The following is a 27793-nucleotide window of genomic DNA, read 5'->3' as shown; positions in this document are numbered from 1 at the left end:
TTTCTTTTTTTTTTTTGTACATTTTTCTAGTTACATATGACAAAAGTGACAGCTGAAAATCGTTACGCATCTGTTTATACAATAAATGTCCATTTACAGCCAGGCCATCACTGTCAGCCTGAAATCATTCATGTGTCTCATGCAGCCTGTGCTGTAATGTGGGAAAACTTTCCAAAAACAAAACAAACAAACCAACCAAACTTTTATTTTTACAGTAGAGACAGAACATCTGTGCTTCCTTCAGTGTTGCCAAATGAACACGGCTGTGTCACAAAAAGGCCGATTATGACTAAAGCGAATGTAGAGAAATAATTTGACTTGTATTAATCTGCTGAATTACCCTGCGTATGAAAACGAGCGCGGCGTTAGACGCGGTCTGCACACAAAAGAGAAGGGGGGAGGGGCATCAAAATGGTAGGACACACCAAACTGCACCTGGTACATATAAAGGACTATTACGAGAAATAAATAGATATTACATCTGTTTGATTGGACCCCTTCATGTTCCATTCATGAACTGAAGTATATCTTTTGAACAGACTTGGTTAGTCTTTTTTTTTTTTTATTAATTTATTTTTTTAAATCGAAGATAAGTATCTGTGTGCGTGTGTTTATCCCCCACCCACCACCACCCACCCGGCTATTACGATGCGATCCAGGCGTGCCGGAGACACTCGGCAGCTGTAGCTCTTTTCTCGGGGATCAGATCCAGCATGGGGAGAAGGAAGCTGCTAAAGCACTGCGCCTCCTCCCTCTGCCACTCGTACTTCTCCACCAGGACATCCGTAAGCCCCCACGGCTTCAGCTTAGTGATGTGCCTCAGGTCACCTGCATGACACACACAACGAAAAATAGAAATGTAGTAAGAAATATGAAAGATTTTACACGAGAATGCCTTCACCGTGTTCAGAAGGTCAATTTCTTTCGGCTATGGTTGCTATGGTTACGTGAAGAAATTCTTATAGTAGTAAATTCTTCTATCTGGGTTGACTTTTTTTTTTCCCCCTTAATCCTTTCATCATGTCCTTTTACTACTGCTGCTGCTGACAAACGCACCACTAAGGATGTTTCTTTTCTTCCATCTTTCTAATGACAGTGATGCAAAATTGCTTTTAATACAGTTTGATGTTCTTTACATATTAGCAGGTCGTCGTGATGCGTTCTTTTTGTTCTCCCGAAGCACTCCTTTACAAACGTGCTCTTTATTTTTCCAAGCCACAACGAGAAAGCGATAGTTACGTCGACGCATACCTTGTTCATCATACATAAAATTCGCACGGGGCAGCTAAACACGTTACGCGCTCTTCTCGTGCGGGTGGCAAAGCCAATTGGATGTGGAGAGAAAAGAATAGTGGCAGACCTTTCTTGGTGAAGAACTCCTTCGAATATTTGCCATTCATTATGAGTTTGCGAGGAACTTTGCCCAGCAGCTCGATGATCAGCGCGATGTGATCTGTTCGTGAGAGGGAGAAAGCGAAAGATAGGAGATTGTTCATAAATGACAAATGATGATGGATGTCAAACATTTCAACAAGCATGCAAATTTGATCACTTTTTTCATGGTGAATAATTATGATCAATTTCTAAGTAATTCCTTAAGCATCCTTAATACTAACAATATATTTTTGTGCACACTTTACGTCAGACGAATAAGTTTAACATAAGAAAATCAGGACGTCCCAGCCATAAGTGTAAATTCTACGCGAGGTGCGCGTCCGTTGCGCCCTCCTGTTAAACTTGCATGACTCTCGCCCAAGTGCTAATTAATGAGCACAATGGGGTTTAATATTTAACAGCACTCTGCCACCGACGCCAGCTATTATTCTGTGAAGAGGGATGGAGAGGCATTCAAAGCTATTCATTAGTGCTAATACTCAGAGGTTTTGTACGAGCAACAAAGCCAGGCCCGGGACAGTGATGATAAATCCTGATTTATAATTAGCACCTGGACTGTGCTTTATAAACACATATATACAGGGGGTTTTATGGCAAAAAAGCTTTTGCAAATTATAAATACAAGGAGAAAGAATGTTAAAAAGGGGAGCAAAAGTTTACCTTCATCTCTGGAGTAATCCTCACCGGAATGCGGTTCGAACAGGTAATCTCCTGTTGCCAATTCAAACGCCTGGGAAAATAAAAACGAAAATCACATTCTGCAAAGTGTAAGTTGGTGTAAAGACTGTGTCCTGTACTGTCCTGTGTCTATCCGAAGTATACATTTAAATCAGGCTGTCTTTAAACCTATCAGGCATAACGTTATGAACACCTGCGTATAAGTGTGTTGGTCCCCTTGTTCTGGCAAAAAGGTTGGTCCTGACCTGTCGAGCATTAAAACCATTCATTTCTTCAGCAGTTTGAGCTACAGGGGCTTGTCTGTTGAATCGGACCACATTGCAAGCCTTCGCTCCCGATGTGTATCAAGCTGTGGCTTTTGGAAATGCTCTGACCCGGTAGTCTAGCCGTCAGTATTTGACCCTCGTCAAACTCTCTCAAATCCTTACGCTTTTTCAAATCCCCATTTTTCCTGCTTCGAACACGTCAACTTTGAGGATAAAATGTTCAATTGCTGCTGGGTTCACTGTAATCTTCGGGTCATCGCATTCCCATGTTGGCAGGCAGCGAGCTGAAGGTCAGGCATATTCGTTGACCTTAGCCAGTCGGAGGTCTGCGAGGTGTCAGTGTGCTGTGTACTGGGCCCTCATTGTTTCATTAAAATGCTTACCTTGCTCTGCTTTTATTATTAAAGATGTGCTGAGTAAGGACATTACATGTGCGGGCCGAATGCTAACGAGCAGGAGAGGCAAGTCAGCGTTGCTCTGACCGAAATTCAGGATTCTACACTGTACTACACCATGTGCATATTGCATAAACAACGGCCAGAATTTGTCAGACTGAATATAATATGAATAATGCAATGAATTCTATATAATATGCATCTTGCCTCTGTGTGCTTCCCAGTATGTGTGGACATTAAGTACAAGTGCTACAATAAGAGGAACTGTTATTGCCACGCTTATGTCAAATACAGGAAGCAGCTTGTGTTAATTTTCACCCTGCAAACGGTCAAATTGTCAGTCTCAGTAAATCAGTTCTGCTTCAAAATAATAATAATAAAAAATAGGAACCCACTGTACATGCAGAAAAGGTATGCAGGAAACAGAATTTGTGGATTTTACATTAAAATCAGACTGGACTTAAACTTTCTTATGCAGTCACGTAGTTAATTGAACAGGATCAAATAAGTAACTAAATTATTGTTGGGGAAAGTAGAAGCAAATGATTAATTGTGTTTATCTTGCAGTGCTAATAAAAGTCAGTTGATGATTAAACAGTTAAACAGTTTTTTATCCATCCAGTGTGTTCATTTTTCTATAACTGCAAGCCCTGCCATCTTGCCTATTCAATTTCCGCTTTTTGTGGAATGTGTGTGAACCCACCATGCATGCTGTGCTCCAGATGTCTGCTGGTGTGCTGTAGCCTGAACCCATTAGCACCTCCAGAGCACGATACTGCCGTGTCTGAATATCATCCGTAAAGTGTTTGTGCTGCAGAGTCACCAGAGAGAGAGAGAAAATGACAGGGAAAGGGAAAGAACAAAAAGAATGATAAGTCACATGGCTAAATGAGTGCACTTAAATCTAATACATGTGCTGTATAAACATCAGCTAGAGTACCGTGAATTTCAGCAAGAGGAAGAGTGATGGAAAGGACACTCCTACTCACCACCCAGCAGGCGTTGCCCAGGTCGGCGATTTTCACCTGGATCTTGTCAGCGTTCAGTGGTTCCAGCAGATTCACCAAGAGACTCCCTGCTGCAAGCTTAACTACGGAACAACAAACAAAGATGGAGGGAACCTGAGAAATCAACACTACTTGACAGGTTCTGCAAGCACGACTGGACGGGATGTGTTCGCTGGCGGAGCGTTTTATCGGCGAGGCGAATGCGCATGAGGCGTTTCGAGACGGATCAATTATATGCATCGATAAAATGCTCCAGTGAGACAGGAAACACATCGGCACTCTATGAGACTCTGCAGGAAAACACCACACTGTAAGGTCTTTAAATTTTTTCAATATGGGGAGGCGGCAACAAGTTGTTAGATATCTTTGAAACAGATTTGCAAGGCAAAGTGGGATTTGTTGGTTGATATTCCCTGGAGAAGACTTAAAAAGGCTGCTCAGCAACCTTAATTAGCTGCAATCTCACCTAAAGCATGGATACAGCAACTATGATCGATCGGTCATGTGTACACCCCAATTAGCACATCTTTTAATAAACTTTACTCTCACTACTAACATGGTACATTTGCCAAAAATCCAGTATCTACACAAATGTGCATGAGAACTGTAATCCAGAAAAACCAAACTGCACCCCAAAATAGCTGCTTCATGTTGGAGCATCCTGGGACACTAATGATTAGATTGTATCTTATACAACTTCAGCAAGTGTGAGCAACTCAGCAACTGTATAAGAACAACATGCTGTTTAAAGCATATTTAAAATGTTTTTGGTAAGTTCCAAAAAAATTTTAATAGTGCAAATATTCATCATTTTATATCAAATGAATGATCATAAACACGCATGAATGTTCTTAGTAACATGACTCACACACTGCTGAATGCTGAACAAATAAGAACCAAATCATCAAAAAGGCATTCTTCCTAAACCTGAAGACTCCATACCTACCTGCAAAGAAACGGGGCTGCTTTTATTCCAACCGAATAAGAGCCACACCTAACAGTCAACTATCTACTATCATTGAAGTGTAATCAGGTGTGACCTCCTGTTCGGTTGCAATTAGCACGTCAGATTTTGCAGATGAGAATGAAGTCTTCTGGTCTAAACTAGATATTAGGTTGTTAACGATTCTCCAAGCAGCGATACCACATAGACCAAGCCACAACACAGTGTGCTACAGATTAGTAGTAATTAGTACTACATCACTCAAGAGGTTAGAAAACACAAACACAAATGTAAAAGGTTAGTAAAGAAAACATCCTCTGCCAGGCCTCCCCACTGACCGTCCTCCATGTCTGGGCCTGCCTGTGAACTAGGCTCCAGCTCCTTCTTGCGTCTCGACTCTATCTCCCAATCGTTTAGCATGTTGCAGGCGTTCGGCTTCGTTGTATCCAGTGTCTGCTGTTTCTGCTGCGACTCAAACATGTCACAATGCAAAGGTCCATTACCATCGGGACAGCCTGGCTCGGAGGGGATCGTCCCATTGCACACTGGGTAGGGGTTAACGAGCTGGGACTCCGCCTCTCCTGTGACGTTGCCATAGGGGTTGATGGGAGATTCTTCCTTCTCTTGCTGCTGTGCGTCAGCAGGCTTCTCGTCCTCGGGGTGCTGGCTGGTAAAGTTGCCATCCAAGGCACTTTCTCTGTGCTGAGGCCAGGCTTCAGGAATTTCCTCTGGATGAGATGAGATGAGATGAGATGAGATGAGATGAGATGAGACGAGATAGATAGATAGATAGATAGATAGATAGATAGATAGATAGATAGATAGATAGATAGATAGATAGATAGATAGATAGATAGATAGATAGATAGATAGATAGATAGAGCGAGAGCGAGAGCGAGAGCGAGAGCGAGAGCGAGAGAGAGAGAGAGACGGGAAGGGGATAGTGTGAGGGAGAACATAAATTATACATTTATTTGAGTTATTCTAATTCCAGCATCAGTCATGAAAAATGCCCTTCACCTAAACTCATATCAAAAAAATATGCAGCTGTTACTAATATGAGAACGGGGTGTCTGGGGTGACTCATCGCTTTATTCTGAGGAAGGTATGAGTCACAGCAGCTGCTGAAAAAGAAATGGTCCTAGAGATGAGCATATATCTATCACAGCTCAATGTCAAGAATTTGGTACTGTATTAAACATCAGGATGTCACTGCTCGATCATGAACGCTGCAAAGATTTCATTGCCCTGATGCACTTGTGTGTTTATTCTTCAACCTAACTCAAGCTATTGCCGTCTCTCTTTCCCTCGCAATCTCGCTCTTTCCCTTCGCTCTCACCCAGGGTGGCCTCAGCTGTGATTTCCTGCAGAGTCTGACTGTTGGGGACAGACGGAGTTGTGTCAGGGGTTTCGGTTTCCTCGTCCTCCTCATCCTCGCCCCCCTCGTTCGCTTTCTCTAACCCTTCGATATCCAGGATGCGTTTCTCGAGCAGCTCGGCCTGCCGCTTCTGCTTCTTTTTCAGCTTCTTCTTCTTGTTCTTAGACATTTTCACCACCTGAGCAAGAGATTGAGCAACACTCTTTGAAGAGTCATGACATAAGATAAAATAGAAGAAATAGCATATTAAAAAGGGAATAACAGATATTACCTGTTTGGGAGCTGGAGCTGTGCTTACTAGGGGAAGAAAACAAAAAAACATGGGGGGAAAAAAAATCATCACTTTCATGCTGATAAACACACCATGAAACCAGGACAAGCCACACGCTGATTAAGTGATTAACATGCATAGCGAATACCATGCAAGCGAACTTCAAATGCAGCTTCACTACAAACCTCTGCAATGTTTTAAATGACAACAATACAGTGCAGTTTGAAAATGGAAATGGGGTGGTGTTTTTCACTGTGGTACATCACAAAAGTGGTGAAGAACAGCACTTTTAAATAAGGCATGCCATCAGGGAGCCGTTCTCACATACAGGAAGATGTGTCGCTTTCCAAATACATTAATTAAGCCCACAATTCTGGCTACAGGCATGAGTGTTCAGACCTGAGGTGTGAAAATGCTCTTAAATAACTGAACAAGACAAAAATATTAATTTATTGTTTTTATGTTGTGCTTTTTAGTAACCCAAAGACATTAGACACGCTCCGGTTTGATATTAGTTTGATGCAAATGTGTAGCATGATGAATAGTTTTGTACTAAAGTAAATCAATTTTCATTGTTCGTTTGGCAGATAAATCATTTATTATTCTGATCTCACCTGCTGAGCCGGATGGCGGAGGAGCTCCAGATTTCTGCCACTCGGTGGCCTCGACTGCCAGCTTCCTGATGTATGACTCATCGACAGTCATTAAGATATTCTCTGGCTTTATGTCTGTGTGGATGATTTTGCACTTTGTATGCAGGTAGTCCAGACCTTGTAAAACCTGAAGGAGAACGTTATTATTTAGTTCTACTGCCAGATACTTAAAAGCGGTTGGTCGAAACGTGATTACTTTTTTATGACAGCAGCTGCAGGGATAATCGCAAGTTTATTAATACTGCACATTCCTATTCTAATAAAGACTTGTCGCTATATCGGATGTAAACGAGAGACGAGAGAGGTGCAGAAAGGTACTTTACCTGCCGAATAATGCTTTTAACACAGGGTAAGGGCAAACCCTGGTAGTTAGATTTGATGATCCACTTGAGCAAGTGGTGACCAAGGACTTCAAAAACCATGCACACATCTGAGAGTAGTCACAGTCAAGGTCATATGCTAAGGGGGGAAAACACATAAGAAGCACTAGATAGATAAGAGCACAGCTCGAACACGCTTATTAAAATCTCTTCCAGCATGAAAGAGCTGAAAAAGGATTCATTAGCAGATCTCTGCAGAGTGCTTCTTCGTACAGGCAGATCTAGTCAAAAAACCCTGCAAGATCTCTACTGCAGAAATCTGGAAATGATAAGCGTCACAATTTAAATTGCAATTTTAACTCAAAAATAACCTTGAATTTCAATTTTGAGTCAAGTCAAATGCCGAATTCTGGCATTCTTTCAAACAAAGGAGATAAACACAGACATGCTGAAACATTAAAGAACCTAGAGTAATATTATTGACTGTAAGGATACGAGTGCCGTTGACACCTGAAATCTTGAAGTCGTCCAGCAGCTGCACTACTTTCTCTCCGCTCGGGTCGTTCGGGTCTGAGGTCCGCACCTAATCCAGACATTTAAGACAGCTTCTGAGTCACAAATCACTTGAACCTAATTTGTCCTTTTATCACAACTGACAACTTTAAGAGAAAAGGAAATGACATCCCCTGACCACTTATAAAATAATAAAAGAAACACTGAACGTTATTTGTTTCTAGGGAAGTATTCGAGAAAGCCGCTGACGCAAAAGCAGCTCGCAGTGGTCACCATAGCAGCAGTGAGGTTGGTGGATGCTCACCGTGCGCAGGAGCTTGATCTCATCCAGAGCGGTTTCAGTGTAATGCTCTGCACTCTTCACTACCTTCATAGCCACAAAGCGCTTTCCCCTATGCAAAGAGACAAATACACGCAGGCACAAAAAATAAATGGTGTTATTATATCAAGGCTGAAATAATAAGCCCCATACAGAGACCTGCAAATAAGTATGTACACAACCAATGCAGTAGAGACAGAAAAAATAAATAAAAGCATTATGGTGTTAAAAAGTGGAATTCTAACTCACTGGATGTCCCACGCCAACCACACAGTGGAGAAATGCCCCCAGCCCAGTTTGCGGATCACATGGTACCGGCCGTGGAACAGGTCACCAATCTTCACATGATGATAACCGCCTGCAAAATATCAATAATAAATGAAAAACCAAATCTTTTATCTTGCTATGTGACAATTCCCACACCCATCCATCTACCAACGATTGTCCATTCATCCATCCACCCTTTCCCCTACCCAATTACCCATGCACCCACCCATGCGTGTACTTTTCAATCCACCATTCAGGTACATACTAATTTTTTCCATGCAAGTACACATTCATCTAACTATTAATCTACAAATATATCCAGATAAGTTCTCAAATATCTATGCATTCATTGTGTCTTTTACATACATTCATTCATCCATCCATCCATCCATCCATCCATCCAAAGGAACACGAAGATCATCCTTATATCCCTGAGAGTACTCAATCATTCAAGGTACATCCGTACATTTATGTAACCAAGTAGCCATCCATCCATGTACCCATTGACCAGCCCATCCATCCATCCATCCATCCATCCATCCATCCGACCACATAACCATCTGATTACCTGTTCATCTAGAAAAGTCCCCCTTGATCCAACTATCCCTCTATTTCATCCACCTTTTATATATTAAATTATTTATCAGTCTGTCCAAGTTTTGATGTTCTCTACATTCAGCCATTTCTCCTTCTTCAGTCTGTTAATTTATCCTCTCCAATATCACAGACTTATTTGAATAAGTATCCATGGGGCAAATCTATTCTCTATTTTTATCCACTTTTTTGTCTTACCCTTGCAGTAGTCATTGGGATCTTCCTGCTCTTCATCATCAGAGCCCAAGATCTCCTCCTCTTGCTCCTGCAGAGCTGAGTCAGGCTGGGTAGCTCCCCGTGGGTGGGGATCAGGTCTGGGGAGGGAGGAAGAACACTTATCAGCCATGGCGACACAATACCAGAGCTTCCAAAATTAGAGCTTATGCTTCTGCGTGGTAGCAGCTCAGCTCTGCACCGACAGAACGCTGTGAAATAGTACAATACATGTGAAATAGTGAAAACTGTGTCTCCAGTGGTATCACCACTATTATTACCATTCTGCAGCAATGTCAGAACAAACTGCAATAAATAAATAAATTAATTAATTAATTAATTGGTTAGGTTAAAGAGAGGACGAGGTATTACAGTGCTTTTCTGAGGATCATTTGCATGAAGTGTTTCCTATAAAAAAATAAAAAAGGGAGAGCTCTGAAAAAGATGAGATGATATAACTGCCTTCTCTCCGCCATGCAATTGCACGCTAGAGAAGGTCATCGTGTTATTAAGCTGGTGTTCACTAGGTTTCAGCATTCTTTTTCAATCCCGTTCTATCCTTCCCAAACTGCTCCAGCAGGGAGCCACAGCGGGAGGCTCAGCAGGGGAGCTGACAAGTGCTTAATCCAGGCGGTTTTATTTTCGGTACCGTTCAGGTCAGGGGTGTTCATGTGTAAAGAATAAAAAGAGCGCCTTCACACAGTAAATAGAAAAAAATCATTAGGCTCTACTGCGGTCAGGTCATGCGGAGGTTCATTAGTGTGTAATTACAGGAGAGAATCTCTGTGTAAGAATACTGGCTGCACGAATACTAAAAGTTGAGACGGAGGGAAAGGGGGCGGAGCCTCCAGAATTTTCGAATGATTTCAAATTCATATGCGGATTAGTTTATCTGACGTTTTTATTGGGGGTGGAAAAGGCTATTTTGGCATATTCTGGAATGACAACTCAAAGTAGAGGACATGTTTCAGTGTTAAAATCTGGAGGTACTGCCGCAAAATGTTAAAAAGGTTAGTACGCCTGCTGGAGGCACATTTCCATACCAATTTCAGTCGTGTAATAACCTCAATTTTAGAAACTTCCTCTATGGCTATGAGCTTATTAGTCGAATATAGTGCGTGTCGGGGAGGTTTAACACCTAGTACTAAAGGATACCAAAGCCATTGGCACCAGAAACCTTAAAGTTGTCTAGCAGATTAATAAATGATACATGGTCTCTGAACCACCTCCCTTGCTCTATTCATAAAGTCTCTTTTCAGATATCTGTAGAATCCTTTATTTCTGCTGCATTACAATATAATAGTGGTTATATACTAGAGGTTGACCAATTAATCCGTTTTGCCGAATTAATCAACACCCATAGTCGATTGCTGGAGCTAACAGCTATCGGGAAAAAATCGGTACCGATAGCTTTCCTGGCGTCCTCCAGAGTATTACGAAAAATTTAATAATTATATTTCTTTTATATTCTTTTATATTCATTTAATTTGGCACATTTTCATGATTCAGTACTGTTTATTGGCCAAAAAAAAAAAAAAGGAAAAAAGAGTAAAGAACTATTTACATTCATTTTTATCCAGTATACCGGTAAGTACGATCCAATCTAACTATCGGTATCAGTTAAATCCACTATCGGTCGACCTCTAATATATAATTTAGACCACTTACACCATTATTAGATATTATCCATCTCCAAACTTCGTGTTACATCAGAGCAATTACTAATAAATGACATTTTATCCTTGTCTATTATTCTGTACTCTGGAATGTGGAACGTAGAAGAAATTTTGTTCCTCAAAATCTGCTCCGAACTGAAATGACTGCGATGACCTTGGATTTTCTCTGCCATTGTCTACACGACCAAGACGTCTCCTACGAATCCAATCATTTATGACTTGCACAACAAACACCTCATTATGATCTTTGCTGTAATTAAGCTGCAAATACTAACGACTACATTTTAAATTACAGGAAACATATTTGCATGGGCTTAATGAGCACTCTGATGTTTGCACAATCCTCTGAAAACGACACTCGACCTAGCCAATTCAAATGTGTCTGAGGAAGAAAAAAAAGTCCCTGAGGGAAACGGAATGAATAAAAAAATCAAATATCGTAAAAAAAAAAAAAAAAAAAAAAAAAAAGGTACCGAGCAGTAAAAAGCAATGCAGTAACAAAACACCCAACAGCCAAAAAAAAAAAAGCGAGAAAAATGAGAACACAGTTGCGTTTTACAGAACCCCCCCCCCCAAAAAAAAACAAAAAAAAAAACAGATAATAAATAAATACATTTCCGTTAGCCTCAGGATCATTTCTTTCACAGCCAGAACCAATTTTGCGCTTCATGAGCCAGGCATTATTTGGGTAATACAGACACCATCTGGGTAAGAAGAACATCACCAAACTGCACAATCGCTACACAAGCTCCGAAAATTTCTGGTGTCGGTTCGAGTGCTTCTGAAGTAACCCCCCATCAAAGAGTAGAATGTGTATGTGAGAATGAAAGTGCACCTGTAGGTGTAAATACAGCTGCCACTTCTGCCTTTGTCACAGTAATGAGAAGGACTGCTGGTGAAAATTAATTAGTAAGTAAGTCCAGGTTCTGCAGCTGGCCCTTGTCATTACATACACAAACATGAGCCCTGGCGTCGCATCAAACAGCCTTTGGACGTCATTAATATCAACCGCAATCAGCTCGCTTCTTTTCTGAGTCTACATACATCCTTCGAGCCATTTGTGCCAAGCCCTGACTCTGAGTAAATGACATGGTTGAACATGGTTCTCTGGTGTTTCTGCTTCTTATTTAACTCAAACTGAACCTACTCTTGGAATAAATGCAAACAAGCTATCAACAAATCCCTTATTAAAATATAGAGGGATGTATCCAATCTACCGGGGAAACATTTTTTTTTCTCTAAATTCTGGAGTATGGCCGCAGGGATTTGTCCAGTCAGCACAAAAAGGTCAGGCCTGGTTGAGGAAAGCCTGACGCCAAAGAGGGTTGTGTAGGTCGAGTAGACGCCGAAAGTAGGGTTGAGCGTAGGGATCTGTGTGTTGTCTCTAGCTCTCTAGTAATTCTTGAGTACACAAAGACGCAATTATATTTAATTTTGTGATAGTCAGATGTCCATTTACTTTTGGCTGCAAGGCTCCGTATTAACATTGTTGGTAAATCAGCAACGCAAGCTAAATGTACACGCTTTGTAAACTCCCCAAAGGCACTGATGTCTGCTAATTCCTTTCAGTTATTGTTATCTATACTCATGTGTACGTCATACATAACATGACAAACCTGCTAGAGGTCTTAATCTAGATAAGTACAGGCATCATAAAAAGATTTATAAGTAACTGCGAAAAGTAGAACAAAATAGCTGCACTTTTTTTTGTTTCAGGTCTATTTAGAGTGATTTGAAGAACCAGTTAAAAATATATATATATAAATAAAAATAACCTTTAAAAAAAAAAAAAAAGTCGTCAAATAAAGCAACAAAGGCCAATGACTGTTTGTTGTGAAGAACCATCATACAACACTCGTCTTATCTCCAACCAGCACAAGGATCGGCTCGGTTTTATCCAGCAATTACATTTAAGTCCACTCCCAGTCTCGCTAAACAAATAATAAGCATTAAAAAAAAACACATCTTGCAAGAATGGAGTCTTTGGAAAAGAACGTTTTCAGCCCGGGAGTAATAATAATAAACAACAACAACAATAATAAAAAAAAAGGAAATAAAAAAAAAAAAAAGGTTTTCCAGTGATGTCAATGTCAGTGAGGATCCTCTGGCCTCTGCTTGACGGGAATACCGAGTGTCTGGAAAGGCACCGTGGGTGTTTGTTTTCTACTGTTGGGACAACAGACACTGCTGTGCTTTGCCTAAATTCTTCACATTTCATTAGGGTGACTCTGTGACTCACTCCTCCAGTATGTAAATCAACATCTTACATAACCTGCCATTTATAATGACATTATGATTATTGGATTTATGCTGATACGCTTTCGTGTGTTCGAGGTGAAACGGGTAGGCATCTGTCTAATCAGAAGCCATAACTGAAACATCTAATACGGGGAGATTCTTAGCCCTTAAAAACCCGTCCTTTAAAATGAGCCGAGGCTCCATCCGTAATAAACAGCTGGTTCGCAGTGATGCCGTGTGACCCTGTTGCTTAGTAATGTTAGTCTTCCATTGCAAATAATTGGCAGCTCTTTTTCCTGAGCTGTGTTTTATGTCTTTGTTCAGTCTGGCCATGAAGTGGGTGGGTGTTGTAGGCGTTTTGGAGTCTGGAGGTGTTCGGAACATGTAGCTAAAGCGTATAAATGCATAATCCTTTTATAAAGCGCTCGCAATATTTTTTGTGATCCGGTTTTTATATATATATATATATATATATATATATATATATATATATATATATATATATATATATATATATATATATATATATATATATATATATATATATATACACACACACACACACACACACACACACACACACACCTCCAGTGAGCAATAACATGTAATAATGTCAATTAAAGTCAAGGAGGATTCTATTAAAACGATCAAATCACAGCAACTGGCACTGTCTGTTCACAACACGCACTCGTGCACAAACACACACTGTGAGGGACGAAAATAAAATCGCTGCAATGAATCATTACGCAAAATACCAACAAATGCCGCAAAAACGACGATTGTTGTAACAAATGCCCTCATTATGCATATAGGTCTTCTATAGTCACAGCTTACGCACAGACGTTTTTGGAAAACGCATGAAGCATAAAAAATAAAAAATACACGTTTATAAAATGTGTTCAATTGATGATCCGGTGCTTTTTATTCCATTTTTGGAAGAAGTTTCCAGTTTGTAACAGTCAGTGGTAAAGCTGTAAACAAGGCTGTTGGTTTCTTGTCAATTTAAGAAACCGCATTTTTTGGTCTTATTAACTTCAGGAGAGAGGATGGTGAAGGAATAAACGTTTACAGCTGACAAGAGAGGTTAAGTTGTTTCAGGACATTCCATGACTGAAACAATTCAGAATGTCACAGGTATGTTATTGTAATGTTGTTATAATGTATAATATATGACGCTTATTATCACGTAAAAGAATATTTACTGATGGCAAAACTTCTGAGAATAATATCCATAATGTGTTTAGTGCATAAAGTGAGTCTATAGTCTAAAAAGAAAAAAACTAAATTGCGCTAAAATCTGATGAACAAATGCATTTTTACCATGCTGGGAATTTAGCACTTAGTCATCCGTTGATCCAAACACAGAGTAATACCCGAACCCAGAAAGTGTGCATGTGCGAGTGGGCGAGAGCGACATCTGGCACAGACGGGGTTAAAACCCGAGCTCAATGCGGAGCTCTGCTTCTTGCAACTTCGCCAGCCCACATGCGCACGCTACAAAACACTGACATTCCCGCAAGCCGTCTGCCATGAACACATTTACAGACTCCTTTGGGTGACGCACAACAAATTTAATTACTCTAGAATTTCTTAGAATGTCTTCACAAGGCTTCGTTCCTTGTTGTTGCTGCAATGCAGCAGCGAAATCCAGGAGCAAAAAAATGATCGAAAATCATTCTTTCCCTAAGACTAAATGGGGGGAAAAACAGTAGTGACAGTTGTGTGAAGTGGAAAATGCAAAATGAAACTCACAAGCCTGCTGCAAAAATTGATAGACGGATGGAAGGAGAGACTCGGGAATGCTCACGGCTGCTAATGGAGGGAATGACGGTCTGGAAGCAGCGGGGATCCTGTCCACCTGCTGCTAACAGATCAGCATTTCATCTTTTCAAAGACAACGCCGTGCTTTAAGTTGATTCCAAAAAGCCAACTACTAGATGGCATGACTATTTTCATGCAAAAAAAGAAAAAAAAAGCGAACTCCATCCTTCTCTGCACTCGTCTGCAAAACAGCACTTTTTGAAGATCTTTTGTCAGAAACGAAGGGAAACTGAAAATCCTGAGTGATGTGTACATGTGCATACTTGGCATCCAAAAAAAAATTTATAAAGATGGACAAGGAAACATGTGGATAGTATTGAGAAACGGAGACACTCACCTACAGGATGCTCGGATGCCCATGAGAGATGGAGGTGGCCAAGGCTCGCAGGTGAGAGCCAAAGCCATTAACCAGAGGCTGCAGCTCGTGCACCCTGCACACCGAGTTATGACTACAAGACGTGTCTCTCTCTCTCCCTCTCCCTCCCGCTTCCCTGTCACACATACACACCCACAAAGATCTTCCACACTCTCTCTCACTATTCATAACCACATTTTCTCTATCCGTGTGCCATGCTCTGCTGGCGTCACCCCTAAAGCCCGCCTCTTTCTTTCCCTGCCTCGTGCTCCGATTGGCTGGAGCAGGCTGGCACTGCATTGCAGGTAAGAAAAAACATAACCGCCTCCTGATTTCTCCTTCATAACTGCAGAGTTTTGCTTCTCTCTAGAGCCTTTTCTCTCCCTTCTGCTCCTTTTTCTTTCCCGCTTGCTTTCAGTGATACGTTATTTTCTATCGTTTTCTCTTATTATTGTACCTCCATTTCCATGTGCTTTCTCTCTCTCACACTTTGACTGCGCTGTGCTCCGACTCACAGGAGAATTGAATCAGACACACTTATCAGCGTCCCCACCTTGCCTGCTCTGACTGAAACTTATCCGGAATCACAGGCAGCGCTCAGCGAGGCCGCCTAGTGGAAACACCGGGCTAATGCATCACTGGAGAATGAAGTCCTTCACTGTTCGCAAAATGAAGAATGTTCAACACCAAGGTGGTGTGGAATTTGTTACCCCCTCAAAGGCGGTAACAAGGTGATTATTTTTCATGAACTGTATGGCAGTGTTTTTTTTTTTACCCTTTCCTCCTTACTACAGCAATTTGCCAATGATAACTTCAGGTAATGCCGAACACGCAACAGTTGCATTTGCGTTTTTTTCATCGTGACGCAAGTGCGCATCTTTTCCCAATCACACAAATCACAAAAATGCAAAGAGTACGGGATGTCCATGTCTCTGCTAGTCAGTGCTTCCAATTTCGGGTTAAAGACTTGCATCATTAAAGCCAGGCACGTTCGGATTGAGATCCCTATAATCATGTTGCTCGAATACTTAAAGAAATGGTAAAGCAAATAAAGTGTGAAACTATGCCCTAATGTTCTGTACCCACATTACTGAGACCAGGTTCTAAGAATAATCCTCATGCTTGTCAGAGTGTCCATAGAGCTTATGACTGGCAATAGAGAGTAAGCATTCCCATACTTTCTGTTCACTCGGGGGAATTCGGGGGGAAAAAACAAAATAAAAGACCAGACAGGCCACATTTTGCTTAGTCTGACAAGCCAGACCCTTCACTTTTCATTATAAATACAAAACCAAGAGCTTCAGCTGTTTTGGCTTTGAGAACAGCGTAGAAGTTTGTACTGCATGATTCTGGATGTTGTTATACAGCCATGCACAAGTCATTAAGTTGTGCAGTTGCTGGTAAACAACTCTCTCCACCTTGTTTCAAATTAGGACTGAGATCAGGAGACCTGCTCCTGGTAGCATTGTATGAACACCATGCTGGGAGTGTACAGACCGTGGACTGTTGCCATGGACAAATAAACTTGATAAAATCTTGAGGTTGAAGAGACCCTTAAATACACAAATCACCCCCTTTTGTGTTTTATGTTGGTGGTGGTGGGGGGGCATTCCTTTAAACAAAGACAGTGACAAAATTACAAAATTCGATTTAAAAAAACCTTTTAATGAAACCAAACCTGTATTTATTAACAATTGGTGGCTTTCAAACAAAAATTTTCCTCAGTTATTGAGGGAGGTGAAGGCACCGATAGTTGATTGATCTTTTCCGGCTTTCGGCTTCCTGTCATTACGAAAGCGGCTCTGGAGGTGAATCGCTGATGACACGAGTGGTTTGTTTGTACACGTGAGATGGCGCATCTTATATTTATTATTCAGAATTTATTAATCATACAATTCAACTTCTTAATCAGTACACATTTTTTTTCTTTACACTTTCATGATTCAATAGGTTTTTTTTAATATAATAAAGTTCAGTACTATTTAACATTAAGTGTTATGTTGGTTTTTATCCATTATCCATTCAAAAAATGTTATTCATTGTAATCAAATAATTAATTGGTTATCGGCAAGTCCAATCCAACCTAGCTATCAGTATCGGTCGACCTTTAGTTATTACCATAGCCTAATTATTTGCTAGATATAAGTAAATGTTTTGATTTCAATAGTAATGAATATGAATAAATGCCATTATGATGATGATAATGCTCTTTTAATAGGCTTTATATTGTGAAAAGTAATGCTCATTTGTAGGGCTGCTAATAGATAATAATCGATGATGAAATTCATTGTCACGAATGCTGTTATGGTTTAGTTGGACTGCTCAAGTTACGGGTTAGCGTGACGGCAAGATAACAGCCGCCTGTGAAATTGTGCAGAGTACAGGTCAACCTTGTGTGTCCCAAGTCACGGATGAAGGCAAAACATCAGCACGGTAAGCAAAAACTGTATTTCCTCCGTATTATACCATGTGAAAATGGTATAGTTTAATGAAGTGCTATTGTGTAAAGTGTTTGTAACTTTGGGACAGTCGCACTGGAGCTGTTCTGTCGGGACTCGAGAGCATCAGGTTGCGCAATCGGCTCGCTGGTGATGGATTCAACTAAAACGGTGCGAACAAACACTAAATCTAAAAGCAGCAAATAACAGCAGCAGTAAATTATTACATTTTTAGTCACTGTTGTGGTTTTCAGCGAATGATTATGCATTTGTACACTAATGCCTATTTTATTCTTTTCTTTCTTTCTTTGTTTTTTTTTTTTTTTTTAAATCAAGCCTGTTAGCTTGCTATTATACAAAATTAAATCAATTTTATATTCTAGATGTGCATATCTTCACAAACGCAAAAAAATATCTGTCAAAACAACGTATTATATTTTATATTTATATTTTTATCCTGGTTGTCAACTTCTGCAATTATCATTAAAAACAATACAAATGTTGATTTACACAAATTGCTTCCCATTCCATACTAAAATGCGGTTTTCTTTTTTTTTTTTCCTTCTTCACAGAAAGAAACAACCCAGCATGAGTGAATTTGTTCAAAGTAGAAATCCCCCATGCACTCTTCAACAAGCAGCTACAATAAGCCGTAAATTATAAATGTCTAAATTAAAGATAGTTAAACTCAATATGTGGCTTTTGCATTTTTAAACGACACTTTTATACAGTGGAACCCACTTATCTCGACCTCGGTTTACTCGACAACCCTTTTAAGTCGACGTTTTTGAAGTGAAACCGCCAAATTCTCGCTTTGTCTAAGCATTTTTTATCGGTTATGTCGATTCTTTTATGTTCGACAAACCCTAATATCTCGAGCACAAGGGGGGGGCAAATTTGCCACTTAACGTCGGTTATCTCGATCAGCGTGACCAATCGCCGGCTTTTGCCACGTCACCATCTCACTACCGTATTTTCGCCTATATAAGACGCGTCTTATAGAAAGTTTTACATACCCCTCACCCAGGTCGCGTCTCATATACGCGAAAATACGGTAGTGAGACGGCACCTGCAGCCGCAGAAAAACTCGGGGAAAAATCAAGCCTTCCAGATGCTACAGGTGTAGGATACTTTTCAGAGCTGTGTGTCGGAGTGAAATGACTCGAGAATTTAATGTTGACACTGGTTAGCTTTTTGTAAAAACGAACTACACCCCGCATGTTTTTTGTGATTTTGTGAGCGATCTTTGTGTTTGCAATGTTGGAGAATATAAGAAAGGTTTGTTTTGAGAATCGACGGTGGTTTGTATTGTATACTGGTGAATCTCTGCTGTTAATTGGTGTACATATGCCTTTTGGTGTAAACAAACATGTATGTACATTTTTATAGCATGCCTTCATCAAACAAATCGCGGCAACACTGTTGTGTAAAAAAACCCTCCAAAAACACGTGCATGCACATTCTCATTTATTAACGTACATCATGTACATAAAGACATTTCAAGCACGTAAATATATTGCCGCCATATTGGTTTTCGTTTATCTCGATGCTTTTTGGCTACAGAGCTACAGACGTGTTTTGCTAGTCGAACTTGTCTGTAACAGTTTTCCTCTGACGAACCAATCAGAGGACGGAAAAATGCTGACGCTATTCTGGGCCTGCTAGCTGTGAAATCTGATTAGTTAAAGAAACAGACCCATTGCTAATATAGTTTAAGGTACACTGGCCAGCACTAGTGATTGTGAAGGCCCTGGGCAGATTAGATTGACATGGCAGCACATAGAGGCTGAAATCCGATTGGACAAAAGAAAAAAAAAAAAAAAACCATCCACATCCACGTACTGGAGGCAGTGCAGCCAAAAGAAATGCTACGAAATGAAGAGAGACTGTTGGAAATAAATGAATACAATTTCATGGAAGAAATATTAGAATTTAGGTTGTAAAGGTAGGTCAGTGCTTCTGATAGTGTTTAGGCCAGCAGAGAAGACCTTGCTGGCTCTGACGGCCCACCACTGGAATATATTATATATATAAAATCGATTAGTTGCAGCCCTACTCATTTGTCTGTATGGTACATAATATAATGAAATAATTGAGCATAAGAAAGGCATAATAAATACACTTAAAGTCAACAAAAGATCTCCACAATAATATGGGTAGTTGCTCCAGCCCATGTCATTTTCTGTTACAGACCGACCCGGCCCCCATTAAATAAAGGAAAACTTATGTGGCCCTCACAGACAAAAGTTTGAGGACCCCTGTTCTACATGTTATTTTAGCCATGTCTTTTTGGTCATCCTCTCTTCATCCTCTTCGCTCCTCTACTCATCAGCGACTTCAGTTACTCGACACACAGCACGTGGCTGTACCGAGATCCTTTTGGCTGAACAATCCGTTACTGATGTAAAGACAAACCGAGCAGGATTGCTTACTGAAACCTGACATCTGTAGGGCATTTTGTTTAAGGTAAACAATGTGTTTATTTAGGCTGGGATTTCCAGTAGCTTTATCACAGTTGTAAACAGGACAATGCAGCATCTCAGGCTGTGCATCTCCTGAAGCATCTCCCCATGGCCTTGTTTGGTGCGTTCGGTGCGAGCTCTCTGCAGTCGAGCACAGCCTATTGCTGCAGCTGAGGAAGAAGGTGCTTACATAACACAAGCATCATCAGTCTCCTCTAAGCCCACCCAAAAAAAAAAACTATTCGATAGTGAGAAGTTCGCTAGAACTAATACAGGTTGATATCTCACCATAAAGTGAGCATCAACCGCAGCCAGGAAGCAACGGATGAAAATAAGCCAGGTAGAATACATAGCGTTAGAGACGAGTCAGCAATTTCAGACAGTGGAGGTATCAGTATTAGTCCCGCAGGCACTGGCTTCTGTCGGAACACACAGCACCTTCTTACACTCCTGCCACTCAAAACTTAGGAGGTCCGACAACCAGAGCCGGTCCGCTCATTAAAAATAAACCGTTTCATCAATAAGTCAGGAAATGTCCCAGTCCAGTCAATGCAGCACTGCCTCAGTGGCTCTCTGCCACTTACACACACACACACACACACACACACACACACACACACACACACACACACACACACACACACACACACACACACACACACACACACACACTTACTTGCACCTGAGCCCACTGGCCAGCTTTACCACAGCTGTGTTAAGTGAAACAATCCAGTCCAAAAGCCACATGGCGTGGGATGAAAAAGTGGAACAAGACGGAACAGCCAGAGCCTCTTCTTTTTCCTTCCCCTTCCTTTTGCACGGCTTTATCTCTTCTTTCTATCTCTCTCTCTCTTTCTCTCTCTTACACGCAGTTACACTGCCTGCCTGCTTCAGCACTACCGAATACTACTGAGGCAGAAAACATGAAAATGAAGGGGAGGGAACAAGGAGGTGGAGATGAAGGTGGTAGCTGGGTGACTTGAGTGACACTCGCTTTACCCAGCAGGATGGCATGCACACTGCAAAAGAGAGAGAGAGAGAGAGAGAGAGAGAGAGAGAGAGAGAGAGAGAGAGTGTGCGAGAGAGAGCGCGAGAGCACATGCGACACGAGCAGAACATGAACACGAGCAGTGCAGTTGTGCTGAAGCAGATTTCATCGGTTTACGTCAGATAATTACTTTGTAGGCTCCTCGCAATGATTTATAGTGTGCATTAGAAATGACACTGAAGATTGATGTTCCACAACAGTGAAAACGCTGCATGTTTAAAAAATTGCCACCTATTTTGTTCTACAACACGATTCATACTGCTGCCACTGCCAGCCAGCAGTTCCTGACTGCACTTCTCATTATAGTGCGACACCCTCACCACTCATAGGTGTTGTTGCTGAAAATCTAGTGGAACAATGTCTCTGAATAATAGCTTTGTTAATATTAATGCCTATTGTTTTCGACTGGGATGTTAAGTGGTCAAGTGTTCAACTACATTTGGCCTACAATATATATTGAAAATCAGCAATATGTCTGAAGACTACAAGCAAACATTTTCTTATTTCTTAGAATTCAGCTATAAATGGAAAGCCAATTTTCTTAAAACTGACTCATAATACAAGTCTACAAGCAGTTCTAATATCTAATCTCCCTATACATACACACATCTGTATACAGAATGGTAGCCTCATGGTTGAGGCACTGGACTCTAGATCAGATGGTCATGTTTAAACCCTCGCACAACCAAGCCGCCACTGCTGAGTCTTTGAGCAAGGTCCTTAACCCTCAACTGCTCAGTTATAAAGCTCTCTGGATTGAGGGATCTGCCAAATGCCATTAATTTAAACGTACACACCTGTAAATATAACCTAAAATATAAGTGTCTCAGGGCTTCCATAACATTGTATTCATTTGGCAGAAGCTTGTATCCAAAGCAATTAAAGGTAGCGGAATTCGCACTTAACCTTTTAATCAGATCTCTAACAGCTGAACCGCCATATCACAAATCTACAAAAGACAGGATTTGGTATAACTACGCTCAATACCCTCACTTTTTGGTGACAGAGCCAGTGTCCCCAATGTTGTAACTTTTCCATTGCTGTATTTAAAGCTGTTGGATGCAAGAATAGAAATTTCATACGCAAAGCGGAGGGGGGGCAGGTAGAGCAGAGAGAGCTCTGCTGCCTGCTTTCTGTAAGCCTTTCAAACTGCAGAAACATTGTCTATTTAAAAAACATTACATTACGATAGTTAGAACACTTTGAAAGGATGCTACTAAATCAAACGTCAGACGATAAAAGACATAAAGGTTGGTGTTGTACAATACTATTGTTTTTTTTCCATATGTGTGACTGACATTTTAAATATTCAAAATGATTTGTGCTCGAAATGTCATCCCGTTTAGCAAGCTTCTGCTCATTAGAAGAATCTATTTTTAAATATTCACCAGATCCAGAGAATACATTAGAATAAAAAAACAGTACTAAGTTGTCTGAAAGGAATTATGCTACAATAATCTGTTCAGAATCTGGTATTCAAAGAAATTTTCCAGTAAATCTGCACCAGGAATTTGACTTTAATCCCATAACGTTTTTTCTGCAGATGCAAGAAGAGGGGGGGGGGGGGCACCAGCAGGGCGAGTTTCAGCACCTTTTCTTCCAGAGCATCCTGTCGAAATAAAGTAGCTTTGATTTCTGGCCAGATATAAGAAACATGATAGCTTTGTGTTCAGTGTGTGGCATATAGCAGTATTGCATAATGTCCTCAGGACCAGAAGCTCAGCAGTGTAAAAGGGGGTGGAACGAAACAAACATGGAAAAAAAAAAAAAAGGTGTCCCAAAAGTGCAGAGCTCAGCTTTGCTGATCAGCAGCCAGGGCCTGCATCCCAATTTTTGCCACTATTTGGAGCTCTCTGGCTCAAAGGACTGCAGTGACCCCATAACAATGTGTTTAAAACTCAGTTCTAAACCGGCTAATCATCCCACAGAATTAGTCTGAGGAGTTAGTCTGGGTCAGCCATTTGGGTTTGTCCCTTTTCCATTTATTTACATAGGAAAAAAAAACTCAATTCAAATGTCACTTGGTGCTCAGCTGCCGAGTTTTGAACATCCAAAGTGTTGCTCTGTAAGACAGACTGGCCTTTGAAAGTGATTTACAATCACTTGTAAATAGTGTCAGTGGTCAGCACTTTCAATTATTGGAAAGCTACAGTCAGTATGCAGTACCAGTATAGTTTTAGTACAAGAAACCAAGCACCAAGGGCAAGTGTACTATATAATGCACGAAACAAAAGACTTTACAGACTGCGTTATAGCAGCTCTTTTAAAAGTCAGGGCAATCAGTTTTTAATTCAATTCAGTTTTATTTCTTTAACAATTTTGACAATAGACATTGTCCAAAGCAGCTTTATAGAGATTTGAATTTATCAATTTAGTGAATATAAATGTATCACTTATAAGTTTATCTCTAATGAGCAAGCCAGTAGTGACAGTGGCAATGAAAAACTCGCCGAGATGGTATGAGGAAGAAACCTTCAAGAGGAACCAGACTCAAAATAGAACCCTTCCTCATCTGGGTGGCACCAAATTTTGTTCAGTAATGGGTGCTTAAATGCAGAACTGTTCATGCAAAGAGTTTCTCTACTGTGTATGAGTTGCGAACTGTTCTTGAGTTGCTCTATAATGTCAGAGAGCTTTAGACTGTTCATGTGAAATCATCCTCAGCAACACAGTAGAATAACTAGATAACTTCTCATACACTTCTTAAAACTTCGCTAACTGTTTAGCGGTCCTAAGATATTTTAACTAATTGCTTCAATTAATTACAATTCGAATACATTCTCATTGTTCTTCAGTTGCTCTATAATGTCAGAGAGCTTTAGACTGTTCATGTGGAATCATCCTCAGCAACACAGTAGAATAACTAGATAACTTCTCAAACACTTCAATAAAACATGGTGCAAAGCATATAACATTTATACAATAATACTGTGGGATGCTTTGCTATGAAAATCATTAAAGTCGTCTTGTTTGGAAATTAAGGGAATTATAACCTTGCCTATAGATGGCGCCAAAAACACCATAAAATCCCCATGAACAGTGTGCAAAGTAGTGGACAATTCTGCATGCTTTTTAAAAAATATGACAAATGAACTGTAGGACTGCGTGTTTCTAACAAAGTTTTTAGAGTGCTGTATGCTGACTGAAAGAATAACTAGAGCTTATGCAGTTTTAAAGTTCCACACTGATGCAGGTTAAATGTTGGATAAATATCTAAAATTAGGTGTAGTTTTATAAAGCTGCATAAATGTATCTAAAATTAATTCCTGACACAAAAGCACTTTGAACTAGGTCTTTGTTTGATTATAATGGCTATATAATTATTTAATATATATCAGAACTACATCATTAAAGTCAACCCCCGATAATTCACAGTTCGGAACTTGCAGCTCAGAAAATTCGCTGGACAGGAACATTATTCCAGAATAAATCAACTTTAACTTTAAATAACTTAAAATATTTTGCTCTCCATAAAGATATCTCCTGTCAAACACAACACGTCACACACCTTCATCATGCAGCTCTTTAAAAAGGATTATAGATATTTAAATGTAAGACTTTTGTTTGTTTTTTTAACAGAAACGAATATAAAATGTACAAAACTTTTACAAATACTTTTTTTTTTATTAATTCCACAAAGTCTAATACAACTGAAAATACACTACATGCAGGGAATAATCTGACAAGCCTACAAATCACGCATTAGGATTCTGGGAAATACAGAATGCACGCATCCACTAAACACAACCTCATGAACAGGAATGCATCAAAGGCCCTACTAAATTCTTATAACCAAATGCTTCAGGGAGCAAATGCTTGTAAAATCTGAGCAAATATATAAACCAAATGTACTTAGTGTTCAAATAGTTTACATGATACCTTGTATTTGGACTTCACTTAATCAGAGATTAAATATCCATAGAAGAGCAAATGGTCAAACAAACAAACAAACAAAGAATTATTAATGAAGAGGATTCATTAGGACTCTCCAGACTACAAGGAAATTCTCTTACAGTGAACATCAAAAGCAAAAAATCTAATGGTCAACAAATATTAAAAAAATAAAATAAATAAATATCTAACACTGAAATATTCCACCACACCAGATTCCTGAAGCTCCAGATGAAAACAAAGAAACAGATTATATACAATTGATCTTTACCTGTGAAATAGACAGCTCCCTATATAAAAGAAAAACACCATTATGTCAGTGAAGAGACCATCAGGGTTAGAAAATTAGAAATGTGTGAGAATAGAGAGCACTTTATGGAAGTTAAAAGAAGAAATTATGTTTTTTAACTTAAATATTTTCAGTATATTCCGGATACCTCCCAGGAATTGCTCTTGGATCAATAATGAGCCGCATCAAACTAACCAAGCAATACCCTCACAAGGCCCTTTTTCACAATTAAAAACTGATAAGGGATAACCACCATGAGGCCAACAGTCACCTTGATCGAGTACAACAACAAAATATGGCCTGAAGATGCACCAGGCAACCATTCTATGAGCTGCACAACCAAGAACTGTATAAAATGGTGGCTTCGAACAACCAACTGTTTAATAATATCTAACTAAAAGCCAAAAGAGACTCAGTAAAGATGCTGTATTTGGTTTTAAAGCATCATGTGTAGCTCAAACCTAACATGAACATGAAACATGGTGGTGGCAGCACCATGGTCCGAGGATGCTTTTATTCCTGAGAACCTGTGCTTCTTTTGACAATGGAAGTATAGATAGAGCAAAGCAAGAGGGAGAAATATATTACAAGAACCCATGCTTCAATACCGGACGGTTATACAGTGTCCAAGTCAAAATCCAGACCTGAATACTATTGCCAATAAAAGACTAAAAGACAAAATCTTTAAAAAAATGCAACAAACAACAAACATTCGGCCAAATGAAGAATCTGGAGCAAATCGGCAAGGAATGTTGGTTAAAAATCCCTTTAAAAACAAAAAAAAAAAATCCCTAATAAAAAAAAAAGTGTGTAAAACTTATTTACCCAAACAACTACAACTTTCCATTTTTTGAGTGCATCAAACATTTACTAGCAAATAATAATAAACAAAAATAACAAACTCTCTGTACAAGTCATTTGTAATCCAAACCAATCTGATGACTTTTAAGAGGGGGGTCAATACTTTTGCAAGCCAGCACACATGTCCTGGTGGAAGTTCTCACTCTGATTAGCTTAAATATAAACAAATAACTTACTTTTTGCCTGGTTTTCTCGGCTTGGTCCTTTTTTTCCTCGCCTGGAGTGCAAGCACTGTCGTGATAAGCAATAAAACACAGTATTATACTAAAATAAATAATTGTAATTAATAAGTCATTGAGATATTTCTACTCGAATGCAACTCACTCCTCAAACTTCAACAGCTAACCTCTACTTGCTAGCAAGTGTCTAACCGCTCCTAATGGCTCGCATCCCAAACCCATCCGCGCGCACTACACAAGTGCACTACCTAGGGTTTCAAATAACGCCTTGGTCCATTTATCATTAAGCACCCCTTATGTCTAACAGAGTTATTTAGGACACAGCCTTAGGAGTCCCTTTTTTTACGCTTAAACCGAACAAAATGTGGTACTTATTTTAACCATATAGATACATCCATAAATACACATGAGCAAACTTGTCCGTTTCAATAGATAATACCTCAATAGATAAATCTTTATAAATTATTTTTTCACGACGGCTGAATGTATTACCCGCCTGAAAGTTTCCCCTCAGGCAGTGAGAGTTAGCCGGTGTTTGCTAGCTCGTTTAGGAGTGAAGAAATCAGGGCAAAATATCCGCCATATCGAAAAATATGATTAAAATGTGTGTTATTTTACTAAGTTGGTTTTTACAGCACAGATGAGAAACGTTGCGAAGCAGGCTGTAAATGTAGAATATCATTAGGATACAGTCGTAATTGTGCTTTTAAACTTTAAACTACACAAATAGGGGCATTTCCGTCAAGCCTGGTGTATTCTCTATTATTATTATTATATAATTATTATTTCAAATGCTTCTTTATCGTTACCAAGTAAGCACTTTATGTCGTATCACACTCGGGGGGGGCTAAGCAGTAACATGAGGCTTTTGTTCAATCCCAGTATTCTGTGTGTTACTCCATGTTCTGTTCATGTGACATTAACCGCTAGTTCACCATCTAACCCTTCCCTCACGCACCTCACTATGGTACAATGCTCACGAATGAAACCTGCTGATATTGTGTTAGAATCGCTCACCTTTTCTCTCCATGCTGTAGTACCGGTCCCACCGCGTGTTTCTCCCACTGCACACACGCCGCAAAAAAACTCCCTCCCTCCTGATTACTCACACAACATGCACTTTCTGTTCACTCTGGACAACACTTTCAACCTTATACGAATACATGCAATATTATAAACTGCCCATTATCATCACAGTATGTAAAATGTAGTGTAGGGCAAAATTAAACCCATAATTATTTTAAATCTTTTCTGTATCTACATCAGGTGACAGGAAGATAGTAATATTGTCTGGTTTTTTTTGTTTTTTTTGCTTTATTTTTT

At 39.9% G+C, this 27793-nt stretch overlaps 1 protein-coding gene across 8 annotated transcripts; it reads right to left on the bottom strand.

The window, feature by feature from the left end:
- Positions 1-27793, bottom strand: srpk1b (SRSF protein kinase 1b). 8 transcript variants are annotated; one of them, XM_083534148.1, is made up of 16 exons: positions 27488-27793; positions 26468-26522; positions 9198-9313; positions 8388-8496; positions 8124-8211; positions 7802-7889; positions 7310-7416; positions 6948-7113; positions 6334-6359; positions 6024-6240; positions 5188-5412; positions 3724-3824; positions 3438-3545; positions 2056-2125; positions 1361-1453; positions 1-828 (listed from the first exon to the last, which is right to left on the bottom strand). In XM_083534148.1, the coding sequence occupies exons 1-16, from the start codon at positions 27498-27500 to the stop codon at positions 644-646; spliced, it is 1767 nt and encodes a 588-aa protein (XP_083390274.1). In that variant the 5' UTR covers positions 27501-27793; the 3' UTR covers positions 1-643. The 8 variants fall into 8 exon arrangements, with proteins under 8 accessions (XP_083390274.1, XP_083390270.1, XP_083390276.1 ...); XM_083534144.1 differs by having other exon boundaries at positions 5023-5412; positions 27488-27737; XM_083534150.1 differs by lacking the exon at positions 27488-27793 and adding an exon at positions 26616-26690.

Source organism: Silurus aristotelis (assembly GCF_946808225.1).
Source record: "Silurus aristotelis genome assembly, chromosome: 28".
Lineage (NCBI taxonomy): Eukaryota > Metazoa > Chordata > Actinopteri > Siluriformes > Siluridae > Silurus > Silurus aristotelis.
The sequence above is the reverse complement of the archived record's forward strand: the minus strand, read 5'-3'. Positions and strand labels throughout refer to the sequence as shown.